The sequence below is a fragment of the Poeciliopsis prolifica genome, unplaced genomic scaffold (genome assembly GCF_027474105.1).
Source record: "Poeciliopsis prolifica strain line A6 unplaced genomic scaffold, Auburn_PproV2 SCAFFOLD055, whole genome shotgun sequence".
In the NCBI taxonomy this organism is placed as follows: Eukaryota; Metazoa; Chordata; class Actinopteri; order Cyprinodontiformes; family Poeciliidae; genus Poeciliopsis; species Poeciliopsis prolifica.
Window position 1 is genome coordinate 3,086,239 of NW_026562430.1, and position 22,086 is coordinate 3,108,324.

Here is a 22,086-nt window from a genome sequence, read left to right on the forward strand (position 1 = left end):
GAACTTATGAAGATAAAGGAAGGTGTTAAAAGTGTTTGTTTTTACAACTGATAGCAGCTGATCAGCATCTCAAAAATAATGGCCTAGTCAAAGTACAGTTGAGAATCTGTGGCCAAGCTTCTTCACAGACCCTCTCCATCCAGTGTTGATGTCCAAAGCTGGTAGAGACGCACCCCAAATGACTTCAGCTGACTCCAAGGGACTGAATACAAATGCATTCCACTCTTTTTAGATTTTTATTGGTAAAATTTGAGTTAAACTTTTAAATTTTGCACCAATTTGTGTTGATCCATACATTAAATTTGAAAGAAAAAAATGAAGGGGATGGGGATTTGAATCCTTACAACCAGACTCTCGATAGCTTTACCTCGGTTTAATCGTTCAGCGCTCCGACCCGCCGCCTCACAGTGGACAGATCTTAATGCTGTCACAGCTGGATGAGAACTGCCCCAGGGCGAAGTCCAGACCCACCCCGACCCCGCTCCCCACTCCGAACGTCGCATAAATCGGCTGGGTGAAGTTAGCCCTGAAGCTGTGGAGGTGCATCATGTTATCCGCCACGCTGTAGAATGCCAGCATCCCCGCCGACAGATCGGCGTAGACGCCCAGGCGGGGCGAGTAGGTGACGGGGATGTCCCTCTTCTCGTTGGCGTGCATCGCCGAGCAGCAGGTGTCGGACAGCTCCAGCGTCCAGGACTGGGCGTTGTAGCCGAGGCCAGACCGGGCGTCGTTGCCCTTCCTGCTCAGCGAGGCGTAGGCCACGCCCACTGAGGAGCCACGCCCCCTCCACTCCACCTCCCAGTAGCAGCGCTGGGCCTGCAGCGGGCTCTGGCACATCACCTGGGTCCAGCCGTCGAAGCGCTGGGGTGTGTCGGCGTACGGCTGCGTCGGACCCTGCAGGGTAGCCTTGGTGTTGCCTTCGGAGAGTACCAGGCGCTTGTGAGCTGTGTTAGGGTCAAGGGTCAGGATCACAGAATCTAGAAGAGAACAGTTGTTATAAAAATGCTTTAAATATCAAATATGAAACTGGGCCTGTCTCTTTAAGCAACTTCTGCTCTTTCCGCCTTCAGGAAGTCGTCACAACATGGGTCCTCTATTAACCAGTGTTTCACTGAGAAGATATTAGACCCCCACTGTCTGCTAATTGCTGCTGGCTAGTCTGAAGGAGCTGTGTCTCAAAGGTGGGGCGAGATACAACCAGGAATTTTGCACAGCTGAATAGTTTCCATGGAGATTAACGGATTTATCAAACGTGTATGAAGGAAACAAGGGAAACTCCAGCTCTGGTTTTGATGATGTAAAGCTCAAAAAAGAAGATTTTACATAATACTGCCCCTTTAAACAAAATGTAGTTCCACTTCTTTCACTCACACTGGAGAAACTCCTCTCTGGATCTTGGTTCTGGTGCCTGGATGCTGTCAAGGTTGATTTCTCTCACTGGAAAAATTGGCAGTATGTCATTGAATGAGCAGATCTTATGGTTTAGTTATTGTTGCAACGTATAATGTCAGACATATTTGTTATAAAGAGGTGACAGTGTTGGCTCACATGCAGGAAAAGCTGGAGCTTGAGTCATGGCGTTAGGTAGAGGCGTGTCCAAGAACAGACCTGGGTTAACTGTCCAATGAGAAGCCACGATTAAACCGTTTCTCTAAACTACGAGACGTTTATCAGGAATGAAGAGCAGCCATCTTACTCTCTGTTGGTGTTTCTAACAGATCCGCCATCCCGCCTGTTGGACCAAAGAATTAAAAATTAAAACTTCTCCCTGGTGTTCAGCGTTAACCAAACTTTTTACTGTTTTGCTTCCTGAAATGAGCAGATTGATCAAACACTGATGGAGGAAGCGTTTGGGTCTTACCCAGGTTTCCTCCTGCAGCTGCGGTGTTATTAACCGGTGTGGCCTGGTTGGCGCCTCGTCGGTGTGAGCGAAACAGACTGCTGATCGACGCCATCCTGCTGAACGCTGCATACAAGGAGGAACGTTTACTTACTTTTTCATAAATGCTGCAGTACTCACATTCCGCCACATGGTGGCGACAAAATGCAACAATGTGATTATACCAGTGGATGAAGCTGGAGCTGGAGCTGGAGTGGGAATGGGAGTGGCTGGGATTGGAGTAGGAGTCGTAGCTGCAGGAGGGGCGACCGGGTTTTGACTAGACCTGCTCCAGAGAGACTGGCCCCCTCTGCGGCTGGGTGTGGGGCTGGGATTAGACTCCCGCTCTGTTGGGATGGAGATATGAATATTTCCACGGCTTTGAACTTTTAATTGTTGCTGTTAGGCTTATATTTGAAAGACAGAAAGTAGTGAAGAAGTTTGAAGGGGAAGAAAATATGTATATATTTTAATAAAAATGTGAAAAGATGTTTCTCGCTGAAGCTCTATGAGCATAATTTACACAGTGCAAATCAACTGACTGTTACCTTCATTTGCAATAAAAATCCTTTATATATTTATATCTATTTAATATACGACTTAAAAGAAATCTGACTTTGTAGCTTAATACCTTGAAATTGGGCCTCTGTGTCTTTAAGAAGCTTCTAGTCTTTCTGAAACATTTTTAACAGCGTTGAACTGAGAAGTAGCTTGTATAATGAGCTCAGCAGATGCTCAGTTGGACCAGGTGTTTGCTAATTGCTGCTGGCTAGTCTGAAGGAGCTAAATGGAGGCATTGTGGGAAGGGATGGAAAACACTCCAGGTATGTTTTTGATGAGGGAATAAGATTATAACATTATGTAAAGCTAATAAAAGAAGTCAATTTAACATAAAAAAGAGATACAGGTTTGGACTAGGCCATTCTTTGCATGTATTAATAATTTCAGTTCCATTTCAGCATGTCATGACCTCCAGCAGGAAGCGAGGAGATTTTTAAACCCCAAAAAGACGCCCGCTTACCCTCTCTCTCTCTCTCCTCTCGTCTTCGTCTGGGCGAGTTTGTGTTTCCTCTGTCTGCAACCATTTTGAAAACATGCTTATGTGTTTCTGCTGACTGCACGAAATTCAAAAGCAATCTTTTTAAAAATCTCACCTCGAGGTGCGTCCCTGCTCCTTACGTTGGGACCTCTGAGTGCTGCTAGAGATAAAAACCACTCACCGCCATGTATGACTGAAATCCTTTCAAATTAAAGTTCTTAAAAGCGTGGCGTACCTAGTCCTTGTCGGTCTGCACTTCGGACATCCAGTGAAATGCTTGAAGTCGGGGTACGGTTGTTGTTGCTTTTACTCAGACCGGAAAACACTAGAAAGAAGAGAAAAAAAACACCCGTCAGGTTTATGAAAATACTTTCTGAAATGTTCATTAGAATTCAGAAGAAAACTCACAATCACGAAAAACGTTTTTCCCTCCCAAACGGCTGGCTGGAAAAAAAAAAACAGAAACCGTCATTATTGGGTTAAAAAAGCTAAAAATGTTCTGTGATGGCAAAAAGGACAGCGCTCGGTACTTACAGTTTCCCAAAGTGAACAGTTTGGTTTCATTGACTGAAAGAGATCAGATGAAACGGTTATGACTTGAAAGAAATGTCCAAACCTGCACTGCAAAAACATAAAATCTTACCTAGTATGTTTGGTCCAGTTTCTAGAGCACTTAAAAAAAAGACAAAACTAACTTACAAGTAAATTTTCAGCAAGAATTATCAGCTTGGTTTCTTTAATATTGGTATAAAAAACACTTATTGCACTGCTAGATTATTTCTTTTACAACTAAACATTTTTTCCACATTATAAGTGAAATAATATGGAATGTTAAGGATTTTTAAAATTAAAACAAGTTCATATATATTGCTGAAAAGTAAATTGTAAGTTAGTTTCGTCTTATTTCAAGTCTACAAAGGTATTTTCTGTAGAAATTGGAGAAAAATATTTTTGTGGAGTTTCTTTAGACAGACCTTGCTTGTTGATCTTCCCCAGCTCCTGATTGCACAGATCCTCCACTCGGTCCCTGAGGGCCAGCACTACTTCTAGAACGGGTTCAAAGGTCGCATTGTGATTGACGTGCACGGCGGGCAGGTCGCCGCAGTCAAGGGGACTGCTCATGGTGTCGCAAGTCTGAGGATAAGTAAACGGCTTTATCAACACTAATGGAAATGTTTTCTCTCATGTTAGGAAACTTTAAGAGCAAATTCACAATAAATGAAACTATGATTTTTACATAAAGTTATCACACTTAGAATGTCACATCAGCTCTAGCCTACTGTTAACATTTTACTTTAAAATATTGTTGTATTAATCACCCTATTTATGGTTTTCTTTTTGTGTGTGTCCTCTTTTATTTTTCTAATATATTTGCTTTTCCCTCTCCCAAATTATTCCAAGTTGATGTATTGTTCATAGAAATAAGAAAAACAAATATTTCTGTGTTTTAAGTTGTAACTGACTGAAAAAATTAAATAAAAACAAGGTACAGATGACTCTTCATGAGTCATCCGTACCTGGAGGTAGTAGATGTTGTCTACACAGTCCGCCAGGTCCTTCATTTCCGTGTCCCTCTTCCTCCGCTCCCTGATCTCGGCCTCCAGGTTGTCGGCGACCTCCTGGGCCTGGTTCATCTTCTCCAGGCTGGACTGGTCCAGTATCTCCTCCACCACGTCCTGCAGACGCTCCACGGAGCGCAGCAGCTCGCCCAGAATGTTCTCTGTCTCATCGTGCACCTTGTCTGCAGAACGCTGTTGCCAAGATTGGAAACCCACTCACCAATTAGCTCGTTTTATCCGGACAGCAAAACATGGTATTTTAATGTTGAATTATGGTCAATTGACGGTCAAACAATCTCCCAATTTTATCCAGTTAACGAATTGGAAAAGTTGTTTAAATGGATTCAATTTCTGACTAACCACTTTTCAACATTGGATACTAAATTTATCTTGCAGTTCTACCAACCTTCACTCCTTCCATCATCTTCTTCAAATCCTTCAGCTCCTGCTCCCTGTGTTTCAGCTTCAGCTGGTTGTCTGCTTGGATGTCTGAAAGCAGCTTCTGCACAGGGATGAAACGGCGTGAGAAACAGGACGAGCAGAAGGAAGCAACTAGGTACAGCAGTGACTGGGAGGAGTGATGTAATGGGATAGGAATGCTGTTAGGAATGCATTCAGCCTGGCTTTAGACTCATTACCCGACAAAAGGTGCAGAAGAAGGACACGTCAGGCAGAAAGCCGTTAGGTACAACAATAAGCGCCTCGCAGGAGGGTGGATTCTGGAGTTTTACTCCCACAATGACTTATAAAAGTATTTATATAGCTTGAAGTTTTAACATTGTGACCTTTGTTGTGTTTCTTGAGATAAGCTAATAAAAAGTTGCACAAAATGTTGAAGAGAAGGGAAATCATGATGGCAATGAAAGCAGTTAAAGTCCAGGTTTTAGTTTGCGACAAGATGAAATCAATACTGAACCTTTTGGGCTACATCCAAAATGCTAGAACATTAGCATTGTACTGTTGGGATGTTTCTCTTTAGCAGGAACAAGGAAGATGGTCAGAGTTGATGTGAAGATTGATAAAGCTAAATAAGGGACAATACAGGAAGAGAACCTGTTGTTGAAGACTTGAGTCTTTAGCTTAGAGTCTTGGTCTCTCACAAAATCCCAACAAAATGCCCTGAAGTCTTTACTTGTAACCTGTCAAAATGTGAAAAATACAGAGTTTGAGAATAGTTGCCCTCAGGAATCGTTTTTACGCACCTGTCGCTCCAGTCGCTCAGCCTTGGTAGACACACACTCGTGGTCTTTGTGCTGATTGCTGGTGCACAGCCAGCAAACAAACATCTTGCACTGGCGACAGAAGAACTCCTGCAGGTACTTGTGCTGGGTGCAGATCTTCTCCGCCAGATTGCTGGTTGGCGGGATGAGCTCATGCTGCTTAAGAGACTTCTTGGTCTGGTGAGGCTTCAGGTGGGACTCGCAGAAGGAGCTCATGCACGCCAGGCAGCTTTTCACGGCGGCACGCTGCTCCCCTTTGCACATGTCGCACAGAACAGCTCCGGTGGACAGCTTGGACTTGGATCTAGAGGATAACCCGCGAGCGCTTCGGATGGAGTCTCGAACTTCTGATTTGAGGGCCCCTTTGCGGAGCTGCTCCACAGCCTCGGCCAGCATGGTGTTTCTGGACAAGGGCGGCTTGGGGCAGAAGGTCTGGCGGCACTGGGGGCAGCTGTAAATCCCTTTGGGGTCATCCTTGCTCCAGAAGTCTCTGATGCAGGCCATACAGTAGCTGTGTCCGCAGGGTATGGTGACTGGATCATTGGGGAGATCAAGACACACGGGGCAGTTGAACTGCTCCTCCGTCCACAGTTTCCCACTCATTGTGATTCAGCCAAATACAAAGAAAGTCCAGAGATGTTTAGCTGAGTCCTCAAGATTAATCCAGAAATTCTGGAAGATTGTGCGCAACCCAGATTCTCAGGAGGAAAATGTTGAGTCTCAGGTGAGAGAAAGCAAAAAGAAGAGATGGGTGGGGCCAAACTCACCAGGCAAGTCTAGCTGGGGAAACGGGTGTTGGCAGAAAACTGCTGAATGTGAGTGTCTGGTCATTGTGCTGTTCATGTGATGCAGGACTACAAGAAACTTTCAGGTTTAGGTTTCTTTCCTGGTCACAAGAGTGAAGTAGAGATAGATTTAGGGAGAGTTAAAAAAAAAAGTCTTGGATCTTCAAATAGCGAATCAGTATAGGAGGAGTTACTTTAAGGAAAATCACAGTACCTCCCTAAAGAATGGTAAAATGAGTCAGTCATGCTGGTTTGGCTACTGAGGGCTATTCACTCCCTTAATTTACTTGGGTTTTAAATTTTTTATCACAATTGTTTCAGAAAATCCAATAAAGTAAATACAAAGATACTGATATTAACTTTTTGCTGTAAGCTAATGATGGATCAGAGTTAACAAATAATCATAGCCTATAGGCTGTCAGGTTGTGTCCTTTAGCTCAATCTAGCTTAGGTTATAACACAACAATGATCTAAAACTCCACCTCGGAATACAGTGGCTAGGCTAATACTAGTTAGCCTAGCCTAGCTAATGATAGCATAAGCTAGGCTAGGCTAATACCTTGTGCTTTCATCACCATTCCACAGCTAACAAACATTTCAAATCACTTTGAAACAGAAGCACGACTAAGCTAGCAGAAAACTAGCTACCTGCTAATACAGGGTTTATTTATTTTTATCTTTGGAAATAAAAGCTTTACCATGAAACATAGTTTATTACAAAACTTGTACAATTTAACTCTGTAAACAAATCAACCTTATTAACCTAATTTATGCAAAATGATGTGTGAATGTTATTAGAATTTAATGTTTCCTCACAATTTGTAGTGATTTTTGACACCAGAATCATAAACTTTGAGTAATGACTGCTGTGTTGTTTTGTTATTCCACATAAAAACATTTTTTAGAATTAAAACATGACAAACAGAATCTACAAGTGCCATGTAATGATCTGTTCCTGTGGGAGAAAACTCAACCTATTTGTACGACGCAATACTTGGCTTTATCAAATCCTAAATCCCTCAATGGGGTCGCTTTCTTTTGCTTAATCACAATAATGTTTGCCAGAGCAGGTTTTGAATTTAATTATAATGAAGTGTATGTGAAGTGTTTACATTTCCATTTTGCACTACCAGAAAAAATGTCTCGAGAAGGCCTGCAGTTGTTGTACGTAAGAGGTTTTGGATTTATCTACTACCAAATTGTGAATGCTGTCAATAGAGATCTGTTGTTTGAATTGTTCAGTGCAGCTAAAGGAAACAAGACGAAGGAGATGGCATCATGATCATGACAACAAGATCACAGTAAAACAGAGATGCAACAATATTATGAAGCAAAGACAAAACTGTTCACTTGAAATATTAACATATTAGCTTTTCCAACAGGCAGGACCAAAAAGAGCAAGTCTGCAATCATCCAGTCTCTAATAAGGGTCAATCAAACTGAAAATCAACCAATTTTTGCCATCTGCAAGACAGAAACAAGATAAGTTTCTCTGTCAACTTGTCTTGTGTATTCTCTTGAGAATCAAAGCATGGTGCTGGAGGTGTGATGACATGGGATTTCTTGCAGTTTAAAACCTCAAGAAAGAAAAGCAAAGCTCTAAAGCTGATAAAATTAGATAGTAAAAATCTACCGAGAGTTATTGCTGTTGAATGGGTTGTTAAAATGTTTGAACATTTTTAGTACATCTTAATGTAGAAATAGCTACACTTGGAAGAGCGTTATCTTTTTTCTTTTTCATGCCATGACCCTAATTTTGAGAAACAAAACTTTATCTGAAGAATGGACGAAGGGAAACACAAATCTGTACGAGACAGATTTCCTGATTTATGTTTCTGACAAAGAAACTTGGGAGAAATGTGCTAGCAGAGAAGTGGCGAACATCACTTCAGCGGTAAACTCCATCAAGCTTTCAGGGCAAAATTACAATCATGAAGCATGAAGCTGGAGAAAACCAAAAGGGAGTTTTGAACATTTTTTCACATTCATCAGGCCCTCCAGGATTTTGGTTTTGTATTTTTTTGCCATCAAAATAACAGTTTAGAAATATTTGTATTTATGTGTGATAGTAAATGTGACTTTTTGTTACTTGGCGTTTCGGTCGCAGACTACAATGAGAATTCAAGTAAGACTGAGGCAGCAGTGGAGAAGAAAGAAGAAGTACTGTCACCTACAGGTGGGAGTTAGCAATCACTTAAACCTGCAGTAAGTCATTTTTATAAAAAATACAAATAAAAAAAATGTTGTGATAGACGAGACAGATAATCTGTGAAAAAAAAAAAAACTGCGCTTCCCCCAACCAATCAGTCAGAATGTTATGCTAAGTCTAGTTAGCATGGCTATCAATAACAGCAGTAAACAGTTTTTTGTAAAGGCAAGTTGTTTCTCTTCCATTAGCACATTTAACAGTGAGTACATGAGGATGATTGACAGCACTAAGCCCCGACTCCTGGCTCTGATTGGTTGTTTTTCGTCCATTTCTCTAGAGTCATAGCAGCTCAGAGAGGAAGTGGAGAAGATTGGTCTTTCCACAGATTATCTATCTCATAATATGTTTTAACAAATATGTAAAAAAGCCAACATTTTTTAATGAAACTTACATACTGCAGCTTTTTTGGGAGAAATTGTTAATTCAAGAGGAAACACTGTAAAATCTTTATTAGTAAAAATTTTTGTTTTCCTGTAGTACTTTGAATTTATCATGCATTTCTTAGCCAATATTTCATCCTAACAACTTCAAGCTTCTAGCATCTTTTTAAGGTTTTGCTTAAATATAAAAACTACCCATTTTACAGTGTGAGGTCAGCTTTTCTGCTCACATCAGGTTGACCCCTAGCACTAACAGCATGGTCCAGAGCGCTGCTGCGGTGGCCGCGGCGCCGTTAAAGGTCTTGTCGTGGGCGTAGGTGATGATGTGCAGGGCGCCGCTGTAGGCCTCCTCGCAGGTCGGCTGGATCTCATCCTGGGGGAGCTGGAAGCCGTAGGTGCCGTTATCCCTCAGCTCGAAGGTGAAAGTCAGGGGGATGTCCTGCATTCGGGCCCAGTCTCTGGATGAACCAGAGTTGGGGTCTGAAGAGAGGATTATGTTGGTAAAACCCTTCAAACCTGTGATTTATAAGTACTAAAATAACTTTATACATACATAACACAGCTGGAGAGGTTCCGACTCTGTACTTTTTCCCATGGACTTTCCAAATGGCTTCAGCTGCTTCCTCTCCCACCTTCATCTGAAGAATCGGGAATATTCAGACAACTCTTCTCATTGATTTATTAGGCAAAGCATACAGGAATCTGTTTACCAACCAAAGAAACGCTCTGGAGCTTCATCTGGATTCATGACTCCATCCTGTTACTGACATATATTATGGCGAAATGAGCAGAGAGATTCGGCTCAGCTGTGCTCGGCGCCAGAGAACGGCAGCGCCGGCCATGCACAAACACTTCGGCGGGGGAGTGCGAGAACACAACGAGGAAACACTGCGGCCCGGTTTTAGTCACAGTGGGCCTCGACAAATGCCAACTGTTTATATGGGATCTGTTTTCATCTTGAGATCATGTGTGCATTCATACTAGATCACCAAAATTTCTAGTTTTGCTTATATTTCTGGTTTAGCTTTCAATCTTTAGAGTAAAGAGCTGAACAAATAATAGAAAACTAATATTGCTAATGAATGTTTGTGATAGTAGGGCATAAAATACTTGTCTTAATATTCACAAAACACCTACGAGAAACCTACAGCACAGCGAGTCATTACAGGAAGTTAGAAAATTGGACATTTAAAATTCCAGGAAGGAATCGCTGAAAAATAGATCAGAATGTTTATGATTCACTTTCCAGATTGCTTCTACTGAGGAAATATTTGTGAATCTATTCATAACCGCCATAATGTTTCACTAAATTTGTGATACATTGACATTTTTTGTATTTAGCAAGACTGAATTTAAATCAAATGGAAATAGAACTGATTGTAAAAATGAATTAGTGTTTGGATTTGGCCAAAATCATCCTCTGAAATGTGCAAAATCTAATCAAAATGAACAAAAATAAACATTTGAAACATCATTCTTTGATATGTTTCACATTTTGAATTCAAATACTGGAACAAATTAACTTTTCTATGGTGATTTGGAGAACTGAGAGAACTCAGCATTCATTAGTCACTCCTCTGTTGAGTTCAGCCAACCTTAGAAACAGCAGCACCGCCTGAACGCTTCTCTGTGCTAGAGGCCAGGAACAACACATGGAGCATCATAATCCCTTTTTGCGAACAGTAACTCTTGTCTCTTTTAGGTTATTACCTGCATGGTTCCTGGTCAGGCTCTCATTTGCTACTAACTGACAGCTTCCTCCTGCTTGTTCTGCTTTGCTGTTTGCAGATGAGGGTTACAATGCATGTCATTTATTTACATAGAGCCAATTTATTACATATTTCCTCATGCACAATCAGCACAGACCTAATATCTCATGCAACCTGACAGAATGCAAACAAAATGTGCACAACAACACAAGCTCCTAGTGCAGATGGTCCTGTGCAGCTACAGAGTATTGCATGTGCAAAGCATGCATGGATGTAAATACCAGCTCATCGTAATTGGAGGCGGTGAAGTCAGGGTTTCCATAGGGAATCAGGAGCAGCTGGCCGTAGGAGTGGATGGTGAGGAAACACAGGAAGTCTTCCTTTCTGCTTCCCACAAAGTAAGTCACGGCCTGGGCCTCGGGTTCTGAGATGGGCCCTCTGCCGGGGTAGATGTTGGAGTTACAGTCAGACGACACTCCGATGGCTGTGAACGAAAACAGAATCAGTTGCTGACACAAACCAACAAGCTGCTTCCCAACGCGGCGCTCGGTGATGAGACACTCACTGCCCCAGTTGGCATCAAAGTTGCGGTTGAGGTCGGTGCCGTAGCAATCGCCTGAAGGTCCCGGTGACCTGTTCTTCCTCCACAGTCGGGTCTGAGAGGATCAGAGTGTTCAGTCAGTTGGGTCTAAATCCAGCAACGCAAGAAATTAACCACTTGACATTTTTCTAAATATTAAACCGCTGATGTCTCCTATACTTTGGGCACATCGGAAGTCATCTTCTTCGATGATTAAACCGCAAATCATTTTTACTCGAGTGCCCTTTTCCTAATAGCACATCCTCTCATATCCTGCTCATGTCCAGCTTGAGAGCTTTGCAGCAGATCAACCGTATTTAATTTGATGAATATCCATCAAGATACTGACTGAGGAGTTCGTCCAGGAGAAGATGTAGCCGTCGATGTTGAGCACCGGCGTGACGTAGAAGTCCATGTTTGTCACCATGGCTTCCATTTTAGCGTCGGTTTTGTACGTTTGGAGAATCTGATAAAAAAACAACAAGAAAACAGATTGAAAGAGTTTAATTCTGCATAAAATGGCAGACGTTAACTCACATATTTACTCACAAATTTAAACCAACAGCATCTCCAGGTTCATAGTAACTCTGGAGAACCGTACATCAGGCGGTTCTCTTACCTGTCTGACAAAGTACTGACAAAACGCCGGAGCGATCCATTCTCTGGCATGAATACCACAGTCCATCCAGATGGCTTTCTTTTTGGCGTCAGTCTTCAGGCCGATCTGAAAAACAAGTTCAAATGCCTCTAAGTATCAGCAGATCCCAGCCTTTTCGACCAAATTCATTTTTTAAAACCAGAATCTGGTTCACCCTCATCAAGCTAATCGTCCTGTTCTCATAGCTCTTCCCATAATCCACTATGGTCACAACATCAGGGTATTGCTTCGCCATCTGAGCCATCCAGCTGCTGATCTGTGAGGTGGAACATCAATGGACTTTAATCACACTAAATGTGTTTTATTATGTGTGAAACAACGATCGGGTTCTCTCACCTCCTCCATTGGATGGTATTGGAAGTAATCATACTCTGCTTTGCTGCTTAACAAAGCACAAAATACATGAGAATCTACAAATACTCCTACATTTAGCAGATTTTTAGCGTGAATATGTAATGTGACTGAGAATTTGTAGGTGAAAACCAGTATAAAGTACATAAACAGGAGGAATTTTGCTGATTAAAAACTCACCTGTCCAGTGTCAATGCCCCCACTGCTAAAAGCAATGGCACAAAGCTCAGATTCATCACGCTCAGCATCTTCACTTCGTCAAATGAAGCAGCTCCTTTGTTACCGTCAGTCTCATTCCCCTCTACAAAGCCTTAATGTATATGATCATCTAATAAAAGTTCACCTTTGCCTCTGCCGCAAAGCGCATTCCCACTGTTAATATTTAATCTTTTAACTTATCTGTTGTTATGCAAAGTAATATCCTCATAAACTTGTTTTCAAGATTGTCAGATGTCTGTTGAAGCACTGTAACCATTTAGTTATCACTTGACGCAAAAGCATCTACTGGTGTGTTTTTATTTTGGAAACAAACTAAACCAGCCATGTTTCTTAGCTGAAAGCTGAAAACTGGTTGAAATTGCTAATGGTTGTGCTTAGAAATCAGGCTGACATCTGTTAGCAGTGCTAACATTTGATACAGTTAAGCACCACTTTGAATGGGCCTGTACAAAATAAAGGAAATGCTAAAACTATTGAAATGCACAAAGAACAAAATTCTACTATGAACAAAACACAAATACAATTAAATTTGATATATGTATATGGCAAAACCATTTGAACAAGATCTGAATTTTAATAAAAATAGAAAAAAATGTAAGGGAAATAAATATTCAGGAAGAGGAACACACCAATGAACTATAAAATAGACCTAAAGGATTAATTTTGATAAGTGTTACTAAAGTTTATCTTCACAAGAAGAATTGCTTCTTCTTTTTTTTATTTTTAGATCAGATTAGATGAGATACAAACACCAAAAACAGTAAAGAGTCTCTGTAGTTTATCAGTCATCAAACACAAGCAGTATTCACTAAAGGAAGAGGGCAAAGGTTTCCACCACATAAGGTTATCCTGTGCCACACAAACGTATTCCCACCCTAGTAAATGTTTTTCGCATTTTGTCACGTTACAACCACAAAGTATTCCCACAATCTAAACCCAGGTGCAGATTTTTGTTTCCATACGTCTGTTTGATATGTCTGGAAGATGAAGAGGTTCTCCCGGCTCATTAATTTGCACTGAAAGCATGAAACTCTCCGAAAAATCATTTCACCGAGAGGCCAATCCAGGCCCAATAAGCCGCTAACAGATGTGTTAGAGGCTTATCTGAACCTGTGACTGAACTGGTGGAATAAGAAATATTTACATATTCATCGCTTCTGGAGTGAGCAGCAGGTAGCAATCAGCTCCTCTTGTGCAGCCTCAAATAGGCAAACACACTTTGCCAACTGTGGAACAACAGCAACCCTTTAGAAGCCCTGAAATCAGGTTTCTTTTTTGTAATAGTCCATTTTTCAGGAAGCTGGTAAACCTGTCCAAATTCAACTGGTCTGTGTACCATTAATGGGCTGTTTTTGGTTTATTATTTGTGCTTAGGTGCACCTTAATGATGCATAGTATGCTTTTATTGTTTGTATTTAGTGAGAGACTTAGTAGTAGCATCTTACCAGCAGGGGTCAGAACAATGCTTAGTGTTAAACACACTGTACTTGATGGTGAAATATGTCTTTCTGTACAAGGAATGGAGACCAGCCAGCCAGAAAACATCCATAAACAACAAGCCGGAGTGACAAAACGTTTTAGATCAAACTATATCCAAGTGTTAGTATGGTCGAGACCTTAATTCAAGAGTTAGAAATGACTGTTCACAGGAGTTTTATCTCTTAAACTTGTAAGGTCTGAACTTAAATCAGTTGGACAACAACTGATGAACATCGCAGCAGGAACACCGAGTCTTCAAGTCGCTCAACAGGAAGCTTTCTGTTTACATGATCAGCAGCTTCTGAGGGAGGCAGCTCTTTTTAACTTCCTAAAAAATGAAAGGCCTTGTGATTCCTCAATGGCTGATGTATCGACCCGAGAAAGGTTTTCTCTTCAAGGCCTCTGTGTTGAAGGTTACTTTCCTTGATGTCCTAAAATCCATAGCATTTCCTTTGCCTTTCTGCATTCACAATCGGGCTGTTGGGGTTACACACTGCTAAGTTCTGAGCCAACCCAAATGCAATGACGACTGGTAGATGTAAGGTTTTGTTCCCAAGAAGATTTGCTTTGCCTTCAACAATTCTTCAACAAAATCAAAGTTTTAGTCCTTTCAAATTAAGAAAGGAATGCTGCCTTGTCTTTTTCCTGTACAATCTTTTCCAATGCCGTGGCATTGACTATTCTTACAGAACAGTCTTTGCTCCTTCACCTTTGCTGACATGTGCATCATCTCTTTCTGCGAGTTGCTCATAAGATGTCAAGACGAGACCTGACTGAGGCGAATTAATGTGCACACGAACCCGGTTTGTGTTTATGTGTGTCCCAGATTCAGAATCAAAACACATCACAGCTTCTTTTCTTCACAATGACGGATGAAAGCTCTAATGCTTTTGGATGAGAGAGACAGGCCATACTGTTGCACTTAGACACAACCTTAAAAGCACAATTTTCTCTTTATAGGGTGTATCTGGAAACATTTCCGTGCATGAATACTTAACTTTACTGCAATAATTTTATTGAATAAAGAACTTTAGAGCCAAGACATGAAAAGTAAATTAACTTTTACTTCATGGCATTTTGGTAAAATTTTGATTAGGTTCAAGTCATTGACTGATGATCGAGTCAACCTAATGGTTTATAAAGCTCGTTAACAGAGTTGAAGAGATATGGCAGGAAAATATTTTAGTGCATATTCCTGAGGCGTTCCCATGGATCATTCTGAAAGTGAGCTCTGTCCCGGCTACACTGACATGTTATCAGTAATGTTTTGGGCATTTGATTTGTGTTGGACTCGTTCATTGATTTCTTTGGACTCATGCCTCACTTTTGGTTTCCTAAAAATGAGACAAGAATTTGATTTACAGGGTGTCACGAAGCTTCATTCCTCTAAATGGGGCCCTGTAGGCCTTTCATGCTGCTGGCCCATGTTTGCAATGCTCTGGATTTTTATTTAATCATTCATTTATCTGCCCCACAGCATCTATGATCATTAAATGCATTATATATGGCAAAAAACTAAAATATATAGTAATTTACTCAAGAACAGTCAAAAAAACAAAGCTTGAGAAGTAAACTGCTGGGTAGTTTTTGCTACAATTAGCTTATTGTATTGTAACTTCAAAATATATCAGCTCTACAGTTAAAAACGATTAATGTTCATAGCTTAAATAGCGTGTTAGCTCACTGCTCTCAGTCAAATTAACAAGGCTAACTTCGTCAAACATTTACTTTGTCTGCAAAAGAAAACAGAGGGTATCTGCAGGGTATTTAAAACCTTTTTAATGACAATGAATGAAATTTAAGACAGAAAATATACAACTATATAGCTGCAAATGGTTGGGATTGCCTGCTGGATTAGAATCCAGCATACAAACATTGTTAATTTTATTAGGTCTATTGGAAGGGGATTTGTGCAAAAGCACAAAAGCTAAAATCTGCAACAGGGCAAATACTTTTTTATTGTACTGTTAAATGGACTGGCTTGAACGGGATTAAACTGGGTGATCTGCAGGTGAAAACCAGTTCTGAGGTGGTTCCTAATTAAATAGTGACAAAAGCAGAGTGTCACATGTTGAGCAACAGACTTTATTTGCAATTGTAATATAAATTCTGAAGTGAGCTAACATTGTTGCAGTGAAAAGTAACTGAAGCTTACATAATTGTTTTATTTAATTTTTGCTGCTGGATTCAACTACATTACTAACAAACACTAATTTCCAAAGAAACTAACAGTACTGTCAATAAAATCTTATGAATCACCAACAGCAGGTTGTTTTTATCAATTATTTGTTCCTATATTATAATCATGGTTTAAAGTCACATTGCACGGGATTAAAATTTTAATTCCTTCATCAGTAATTTCCATATTTGTAGCCCATTTATTATATATCTTTGTCATTTTTCTTCTGGCTGCCTGTCTAAACCCCACGATGAATCCAGCTGTTACATCACTCATTTTTACACTTATTTGAAGTGACACATTGCCACAAAATCAAATTAAACCCAGGTACTTTCAGCTCGAGTTCAGAAAGTAATTGGAAGGAAAGAAGCTGAATCAATATGCGAAACAGAATAGTGATTATTTTATATTGTCCTGCAATACAATTTTCTACTGTAGGGTCACAGATAAGTTATTGTCTTATTAATTGAATGTGCTCTCACTTTGAAAATCTACATTATTAAAGCCCAAAAATGGATTTTACAGTTGAATTTTACAGAGTTTACGGACACCAAATAAAAAGACACATACTCAATTTTTTCTTAAATCAGAGTAAACACTTCAGATTTTAAAAACATAAATAATAAATATTATCTCAATGCTGCAGAATTGAGGAAATAGAAATAATCGCTAATCAATTGAGGTACACGGAGAAAACAAAAAACTGAACAGGGGCAGGATGTTCTCACCAAAACAGCTCAGAAACATCAGACATATCAGTCTTGACCTGTGCAAAGCCCCTTCAGGCAGTCGAGATCAATACTGCAAAGCTCAACACTTATTGCTCAAGTGGAGGAGGAAGGACGAGACTTTTGGCAATAGTTTAATAAGCTGTTATCAGTGCTTGGAGAAAAAAACATCAACACATGTTAGCCAAGCTGGAGCACATACACACACACATATATAGATATACCTCCCACACATTAGAGCAGGATAAAAGCAGAAACCATCACAGCAACTTCCCGACAAAAACAAACCAAGCTGCATACCTCCCCCACAGAACAGGCCGCCTCCCCCTCCACCCCTGCCTCCATTTCTGTTTCCGAAGCGTTAAAACATGAACAGAGTTAAACCCTGAGACTCTCTTGAATTGCTCCCCATAAATAACGCATCAGAGGAGTCCTCGAACATCTCTTATTTTTCTCGTGGGTCAGCCAAATAGCCAGATGGAAAATGTAATAGTTGCTCCACCGACTACAAAAACAAAATCTCAGACACATTTTCTACTTTTAAACAAGTCATTTCAAATCAGTCGGTGTGAAAACAAGACGGTGGCACTCGCATACAATCTGTGAACCATTCTCATCTAAAACACAGGATGTGCAAGTAACCATTGATTCAAAGCTACAGCACCATACTGTTCTTTAAACCACCAGACAATTTAAGTTAGAAGGATTGCTGCTTCTCTGTGAACCGCTTCAAATTACAGCTGACTGAGCCACTTGTCACCAGACATCCTGGACAATTTGAAGGTTCAGGAAATACAACAGCAACCATCATCAGAAAGAAAGTGATAAACATTATACAATAAACCAAAAATAAATCCTGAATAAATGCAAGACAAATGCATCTTCAGTTCTAATCAACCAATCAATAACCCAATTAGCTTAAGACGACTTCTAAGTAGTAAATAGAGTCCAGTTGTATTGGAAGTTGCAGCACACTTGAAAGAAAACCAATTCTACCCTAAACACATCGTTACTTGCCATCTTTATGAAGTTTTATTTCCACCACAGAAAAGAAATTATCTCAAGCCCATAGATAGTCAGACGCTACAGGCAAAATTTATCCAAACTCATTAATTGGACAGATTTATGAGATGCTACGAAGAAGGTTTACTACTCCTCATTAAAAAGCTTTAAGTGAAGAGATTTAGCTGTCTGGTCTCCACACAACCAAGTAAGACCCTGGAAAGATGATAGAACAGCAAGTTTGCATGCAAACAATTGTTGCTTCAATCCAAATCATTTCACTTCTGCTTTAAGACAACATGGTAGATTTCTTGCTGGGAATACCTTATTTTAGCATTCTAGGTTCAAATGCCAGTCATAGAAATGTCTACTGCTTCAAATCTACTGAGTTTCTTAAAGCATTATCGTCATAAAACCTGAATAATTTACTAGATCTGGTAACTCCAACAGAGCTGCAGAGGTTCTCCCCTTAGGTGGAAGAGTCAGTGAACCTTATACACTTTGTAGAAAAAGAAAGTTATCGTTGAAGGAAAAAGAGGTAACACTTTATTTGGAGGTTTTGCATAAGACAGACATTACACTGTCATAATCATTACATAACATCTGCCATGAAGGAGTCTTCATGAATGCTTGAAGACTGTTATAAAGTGCCTTTCAGTAAATAATGCAAATTTTTTTCCCGCAAAACTGCATTGCAAGTGCCAAATTAGCATTATTTGCTACATAATTACTTTTTTATGCATTAAAAGTCAACTAAAAGAGTTTGCATTAAAAGTGTAATTATTTACCAAATGACACTCAATGACAACAGTTGTAAACATTCATAACACGTGTCATGTCAAGTTTATGGCAGTGTAATGTCAGTCTGATGCACACCCATTCAAATAAAATGTTATCAAAAACTGTCAGTTTGCTACAAACTATTGAGATTTTATTTATCTGTAAAAACTTCTGCCAGATTTGCTTCACTCTGGAATTGTGGTAGGGACCGGACAAAATCATTGAGAGGGCTGCAAATGGCCCTCAGGCCAGATCTTGAACAACAGTGGTTGTGTTCAATGCACAATAGTGACTCAGCCAAAGTCCAGACTGAAATCCAATTAAGAATCTAGTGAAAAGATAATGGATTGACTCTGCAGGATGAATACAAATGCACAGAAATTAAAGATAAATATTATCTTTCTGACTTATGTTTACGAGTTTTGTTTCCAAAAATATATCCAAGTTGTACAAAATGTAGAAAATAAAAATAAAAACTGGTAATGTTGATGTGCAGCTTGGGTCTGAGCAGAGTTGAATGAAGGGAGCGAGAGAGAGAAAAGAGAGAGAGAAGATAAGTGTGTGTGAGAGGAGAGAGCTCACCAGTTGCCCTTAGCAGCGCAGCCTCATTCCTCCACAGTCGGGCTTCAGTCAGATTGTTAATCGCGTCTCCGCTTCACTCCAATTAACATCCGCAGGTTCTTAAATTCAGTTTAGCCCATTTTTTCCTGAAGCGCGCAACTCCACTTTGCGTTGTCACCAAGTTTTCCAGCGCACATTGAATTCCTCCGGGGTGGAATGAAGACAGGAAGCGGCGGGTTGAGTCCAGCGCGGCGGTCTTAAAGCGTCCTCAGGTTTTAAAAGCACGTCGGTCATTCGACTCCAGGACGCAGAGGATGGCAGCGCAGGCGGCGAACCGGAGCGCGCAGGAACTGCTGTCCGTGTGCGGGGAGCACGGGAACGTGAGCGTGGGGAACATCAGCGTGGAACTTATGGAACAGAACACGACCTGCTCCAACAGCTCGGTACTGAACCGACCGGCTCCCAGAGCCCGAGGTAAAACCCGCACCTTTACGCTGCTGATCTCTAATATATGCGCATACCCAAATAGTAATAATAATAATAAGAAGAATGTGGATATATGTAAGAACTCATAAATAAAATTGTCTATTTATTTATGATTCCTGAACAAGCTAATTGAGTTTAATTTATCTACATATATCAGTGTTAAGTTGTCACAATAAAATCATTTCCATTTGCGTTATTTATCCGTTTTCCTCTTTTTTTCTATCAAAACACCGACCTTCAGTCTGGTGCTCTGGTCTCAACAAGCCCTTCTTTACAAACAAATAAATACAAATTTTGTTTTCAACGACTTCATCATTAATTTTATTGCTCTTTAAGAAGGTGTTCCTTCATTTTTATCGCATTATATGAATTAAAATTTTTCTCAAGACAATATTATCGCATTGACTTGTGGGACTATTTATCATCCAGCAGTATTTATTATTATTGTGCAAGGCCTTATTTCTCTTTTTTCTGTTAGTGGTGTAATGAGCACTTTTATTCTTCCTTTCTTCAGTAACAAAGAGTATTTTGCAAAAAAATTAAAGGTTTCTTTTAACATCTGAAATTTATGAATGATTAACTCATTTAAAAACTCACCAGTTGAGCTAATGGACTATATTAAACTGGTTAGACTAAAAGCACAAACTAAAAAAACCTTTATCTGAGTCTCTTGTGCACTGATGTGTGCTTAAGCTGAAAATTATTTGCAATCCTGGGTTTTGTGTTAATCAACCTCACCAGCCCTGCATACAATAAATCACCAAGTCAGACAGATTTACTGCTGCATCAACAATGCTAGGATGAACAACAACAGTGTGAAAAAAGCCGTTTTAATTCACAGTGTTTATTTGCATGCCTCTAATTCGGAAGCGCAACAGAGATTAAACCCAGCAGTGGAGGAGATAAGGCCCCCCGAGTCCTCTATCACGGCACCAGTTGCACATCCAGACTGGCTTGGTAATGAGGTGGGAACAAGAGCGAGAGATGGTTTTAATATTTCCCCCCCACCACCTCAGCAGCAAGATTGAAAAAAGATTTGAGATCGTTCCCCAATAAATAATTCAGCCATTACTTCTTCTGTGCCAATTTACTCTTTCAGACCTGTGAATCTCTTCAGCAGGATGTAAGCGCAGCTTCTTCTGGGAGGAATCAAACATGGTGGAGCATTTCAGCTTGGATTGACAGAAATGCTTCCATTTTGTTCCGCCACTCCAAAACATTACATGATATTGAGCCATTTAGATGCATTATTTACTTTCACCTACCTCGTTCTTCAGGTCAGAGGGGGACAGTGGAGTCTGATTATGCATTTTTGTTGCTCTCAGGGGTCTGCAGTTATGACAGGAAATTAAAGCCGCACCCCCTGCCATGTGTGTACAAGATCTTATTTTCTAACACAAGTGGCCTTCAAATACAGCTAAAGTATATTTATTTGATGTTTTATGACTTCTTCCAAAAGAAAAACAGTATTAAATTGCAACTGAATATCATAGTCTTGAACAAGATCTCTTGATACTATAGACAGGTGGAGGTAGAAATTCCTTGCAGGGAAAGGAGGTGATACCAAAAACAAGACCAGAGAATACCAAGACCAACCATTTGAAGGGAGGCGATGCCAAAACCAAGACCAGAGAATACCAAGACCAACCATTTGAAGGGAGGCGATGCCAAAACCAAGACCAGAGAATACCAAGACCAACCATTTGAAGGGAGGCGATACCAAGAACAAGACCAGAGAATACCGAGACCAACCATTTGAAGGGAGGTGATACCAAGAACAAGACCAGAGAATACCGAGACCAACCATTTGAAGGGAGTAAACACCAAGTACAAGACAAGACCAACAACTCAAAGGGAGTTGACACCAAAACAAAGACCAGAGAATACCAATATGAGGTCAATTCTTTGAAAGGAGGTAAGATGAAGACCAGAGCACACTAAAGAAAAACAAAAAACCAAAGTCTACTTTGGGTGTATTCTCACCTGACATATTTGGTTCAGTTTAAATGGACCAGAGTTTGTTTGCACTATCGGTCTGGACCTTTTATGTAGCTGTGAATGTATTTAAGTGACTAAATAACTGGAACAAGAGCCACTTTTTTGCAGTAAACAAAATATAGTTGTTGCTGCAAACATTCCTAGAAGGTCTGTCATATTGCTAATTAGCAGTATGACATGCTAGCAAGAAGTCAGCTAAACATCGACTGACTTAGCATTACCTACAGGTAGTGAGCGGAGGACAAAACTCAGGGTTTTTCTTTCTGTGTTGTACAGACAGAAAAA

The 22,086-nt window shown here is 40.4% G+C and overlaps 3 protein-coding genes across 6 annotated transcripts in view; 1 reads left to right on the top strand and 2 right to left on the bottom strand.

Annotated features, from left to right (window-relative positions):
- Nucleotides 1-222: 222 nt before the first annotated feature.
- Nucleotides 223-9,032, bottom strand: trim25l (tripartite motif containing 25, like). 2 transcript variants are annotated; one of them, XM_055059697.1, is made up of 15 exons: nucleotides 5,680-9,032; nucleotides 4,884-4,979; nucleotides 4,436-4,669; nucleotides 3,893-4,052; nucleotides 3,453-3,485; nucleotides 3,327-3,362; nucleotides 3,154-3,243; nucleotides 3,034-3,075; nucleotides 2,901-2,954; nucleotides 2,065-2,226; nucleotides 1,862-1,966; nucleotides 1,697-1,732; nucleotides 1,549-1,617; nucleotides 1,372-1,437; nucleotides 223-977 (listed from the first exon to the last, which is right to left on the bottom strand). In XM_055059697.1, the coding sequence occupies exons 1-15, from the start codon at nucleotides 6,298-6,300 to the stop codon at nucleotides 403-405; spliced, it is 2,379 nt and encodes a 792-aa protein (XP_054915672.1). In that variant the 5' UTR covers nucleotides 6,301-9,032; the 3' UTR covers nucleotides 223-402. The 2 variants fall into 2 exon arrangements, with proteins under 2 accessions (XP_054915672.1, XP_054915671.1); XM_055059696.1 differs by having other exon boundaries at nucleotides 3,034-3,078.
- A 94-nt stretch (nucleotides 9,033-9,126) lies between these two features.
- Nucleotides 9,127-22,086, bottom strand: part of cpo (carboxypeptidase O) — a 29,130-nt gene continuing 16,170 nt past the window's right edge. Inside the window, exons 1-9 of one of the 3 annotated variants that reach the window (XM_055059699.1) lie at nucleotides 12,550-12,828; nucleotides 12,355-12,400; nucleotides 12,173-12,274; nucleotides 11,980-12,084; nucleotides 11,710-11,826; nucleotides 11,346-11,436; nucleotides 11,062-11,264; nucleotides 9,625-9,709; nucleotides 9,127-9,551 (exon numbers count right to left, since the gene is read on the bottom strand). In XM_055059699.1, coding sequence (XP_054915674.1) covers nucleotides 9,298-9,551; nucleotides 9,625-9,709; nucleotides 11,062-11,264; nucleotides 11,346-11,436; nucleotides 11,710-11,826; nucleotides 11,980-12,084; nucleotides 12,173-12,274; nucleotides 12,355-12,400; nucleotides 12,550-12,617 — 1,071 coding nt within the window. In that variant the 5' untranslated portion in view covers nucleotides 12,618-12,828 and the 3' untranslated portion in view covers nucleotides 9,127-9,297. Of the gene's footprint in view, nucleotides 9,552-9,624; nucleotides 9,710-11,061; nucleotides 11,265-11,345; nucleotides 11,437-11,709; nucleotides 11,827-11,979; nucleotides 12,085-12,172; nucleotides 12,275-12,354; nucleotides 12,401-12,549; nucleotides 12,829-22,086 lie in introns of those variants that run through there. The other 2 variants (XM_055059700.1, XM_055059701.1) reach the window with 2 other exon arrangements.
- cckbra (cholecystokinin B receptor a) overlaps nucleotides 19,255-22,086 on the top strand; it is a 33,979-nt gene continuing 31,147 nt past the window's right edge. Inside the window, exon 1 of the mRNA XM_055059698.1 lies at nucleotides 19,255-19,791. Within this exon, the coding sequence (XP_054915673.1) occupies nucleotides 19,632-19,791 (160 nt within the window). The 5' untranslated portion in view covers nucleotides 19,255-19,631. The remainder of the gene's footprint in view (nucleotides 19,792-22,086) is intronic.

What these genes read in the sequence shown, in the direction of transcription:
- trim25l (XM_055059696.1), bottom strand. Translation starts at nt 6,300, where the DNA reads ATGAGTGGGAAACTGTGGACGGAGGAGCAGTTCAACTGCCCCGTGTGT. An exon ending in AGCTCCAGCTTCATCCACTG is followed by an intron (nt 1,967 to 2,064) that starts GTATAATCACAT and finishes CCTTGTATGCAG; the next exon opens with CGTTCAGCAGGATGGCGTCG. An exon ending in CAGAGAGGAGTTTCTCCAGT is followed by an intron (nt 978 to 1,371) that starts GTGAGTGAAAGA and finishes GTTCTCTTCTAG; the next exon opens with ATTCTGTGATCCTGACCCTT.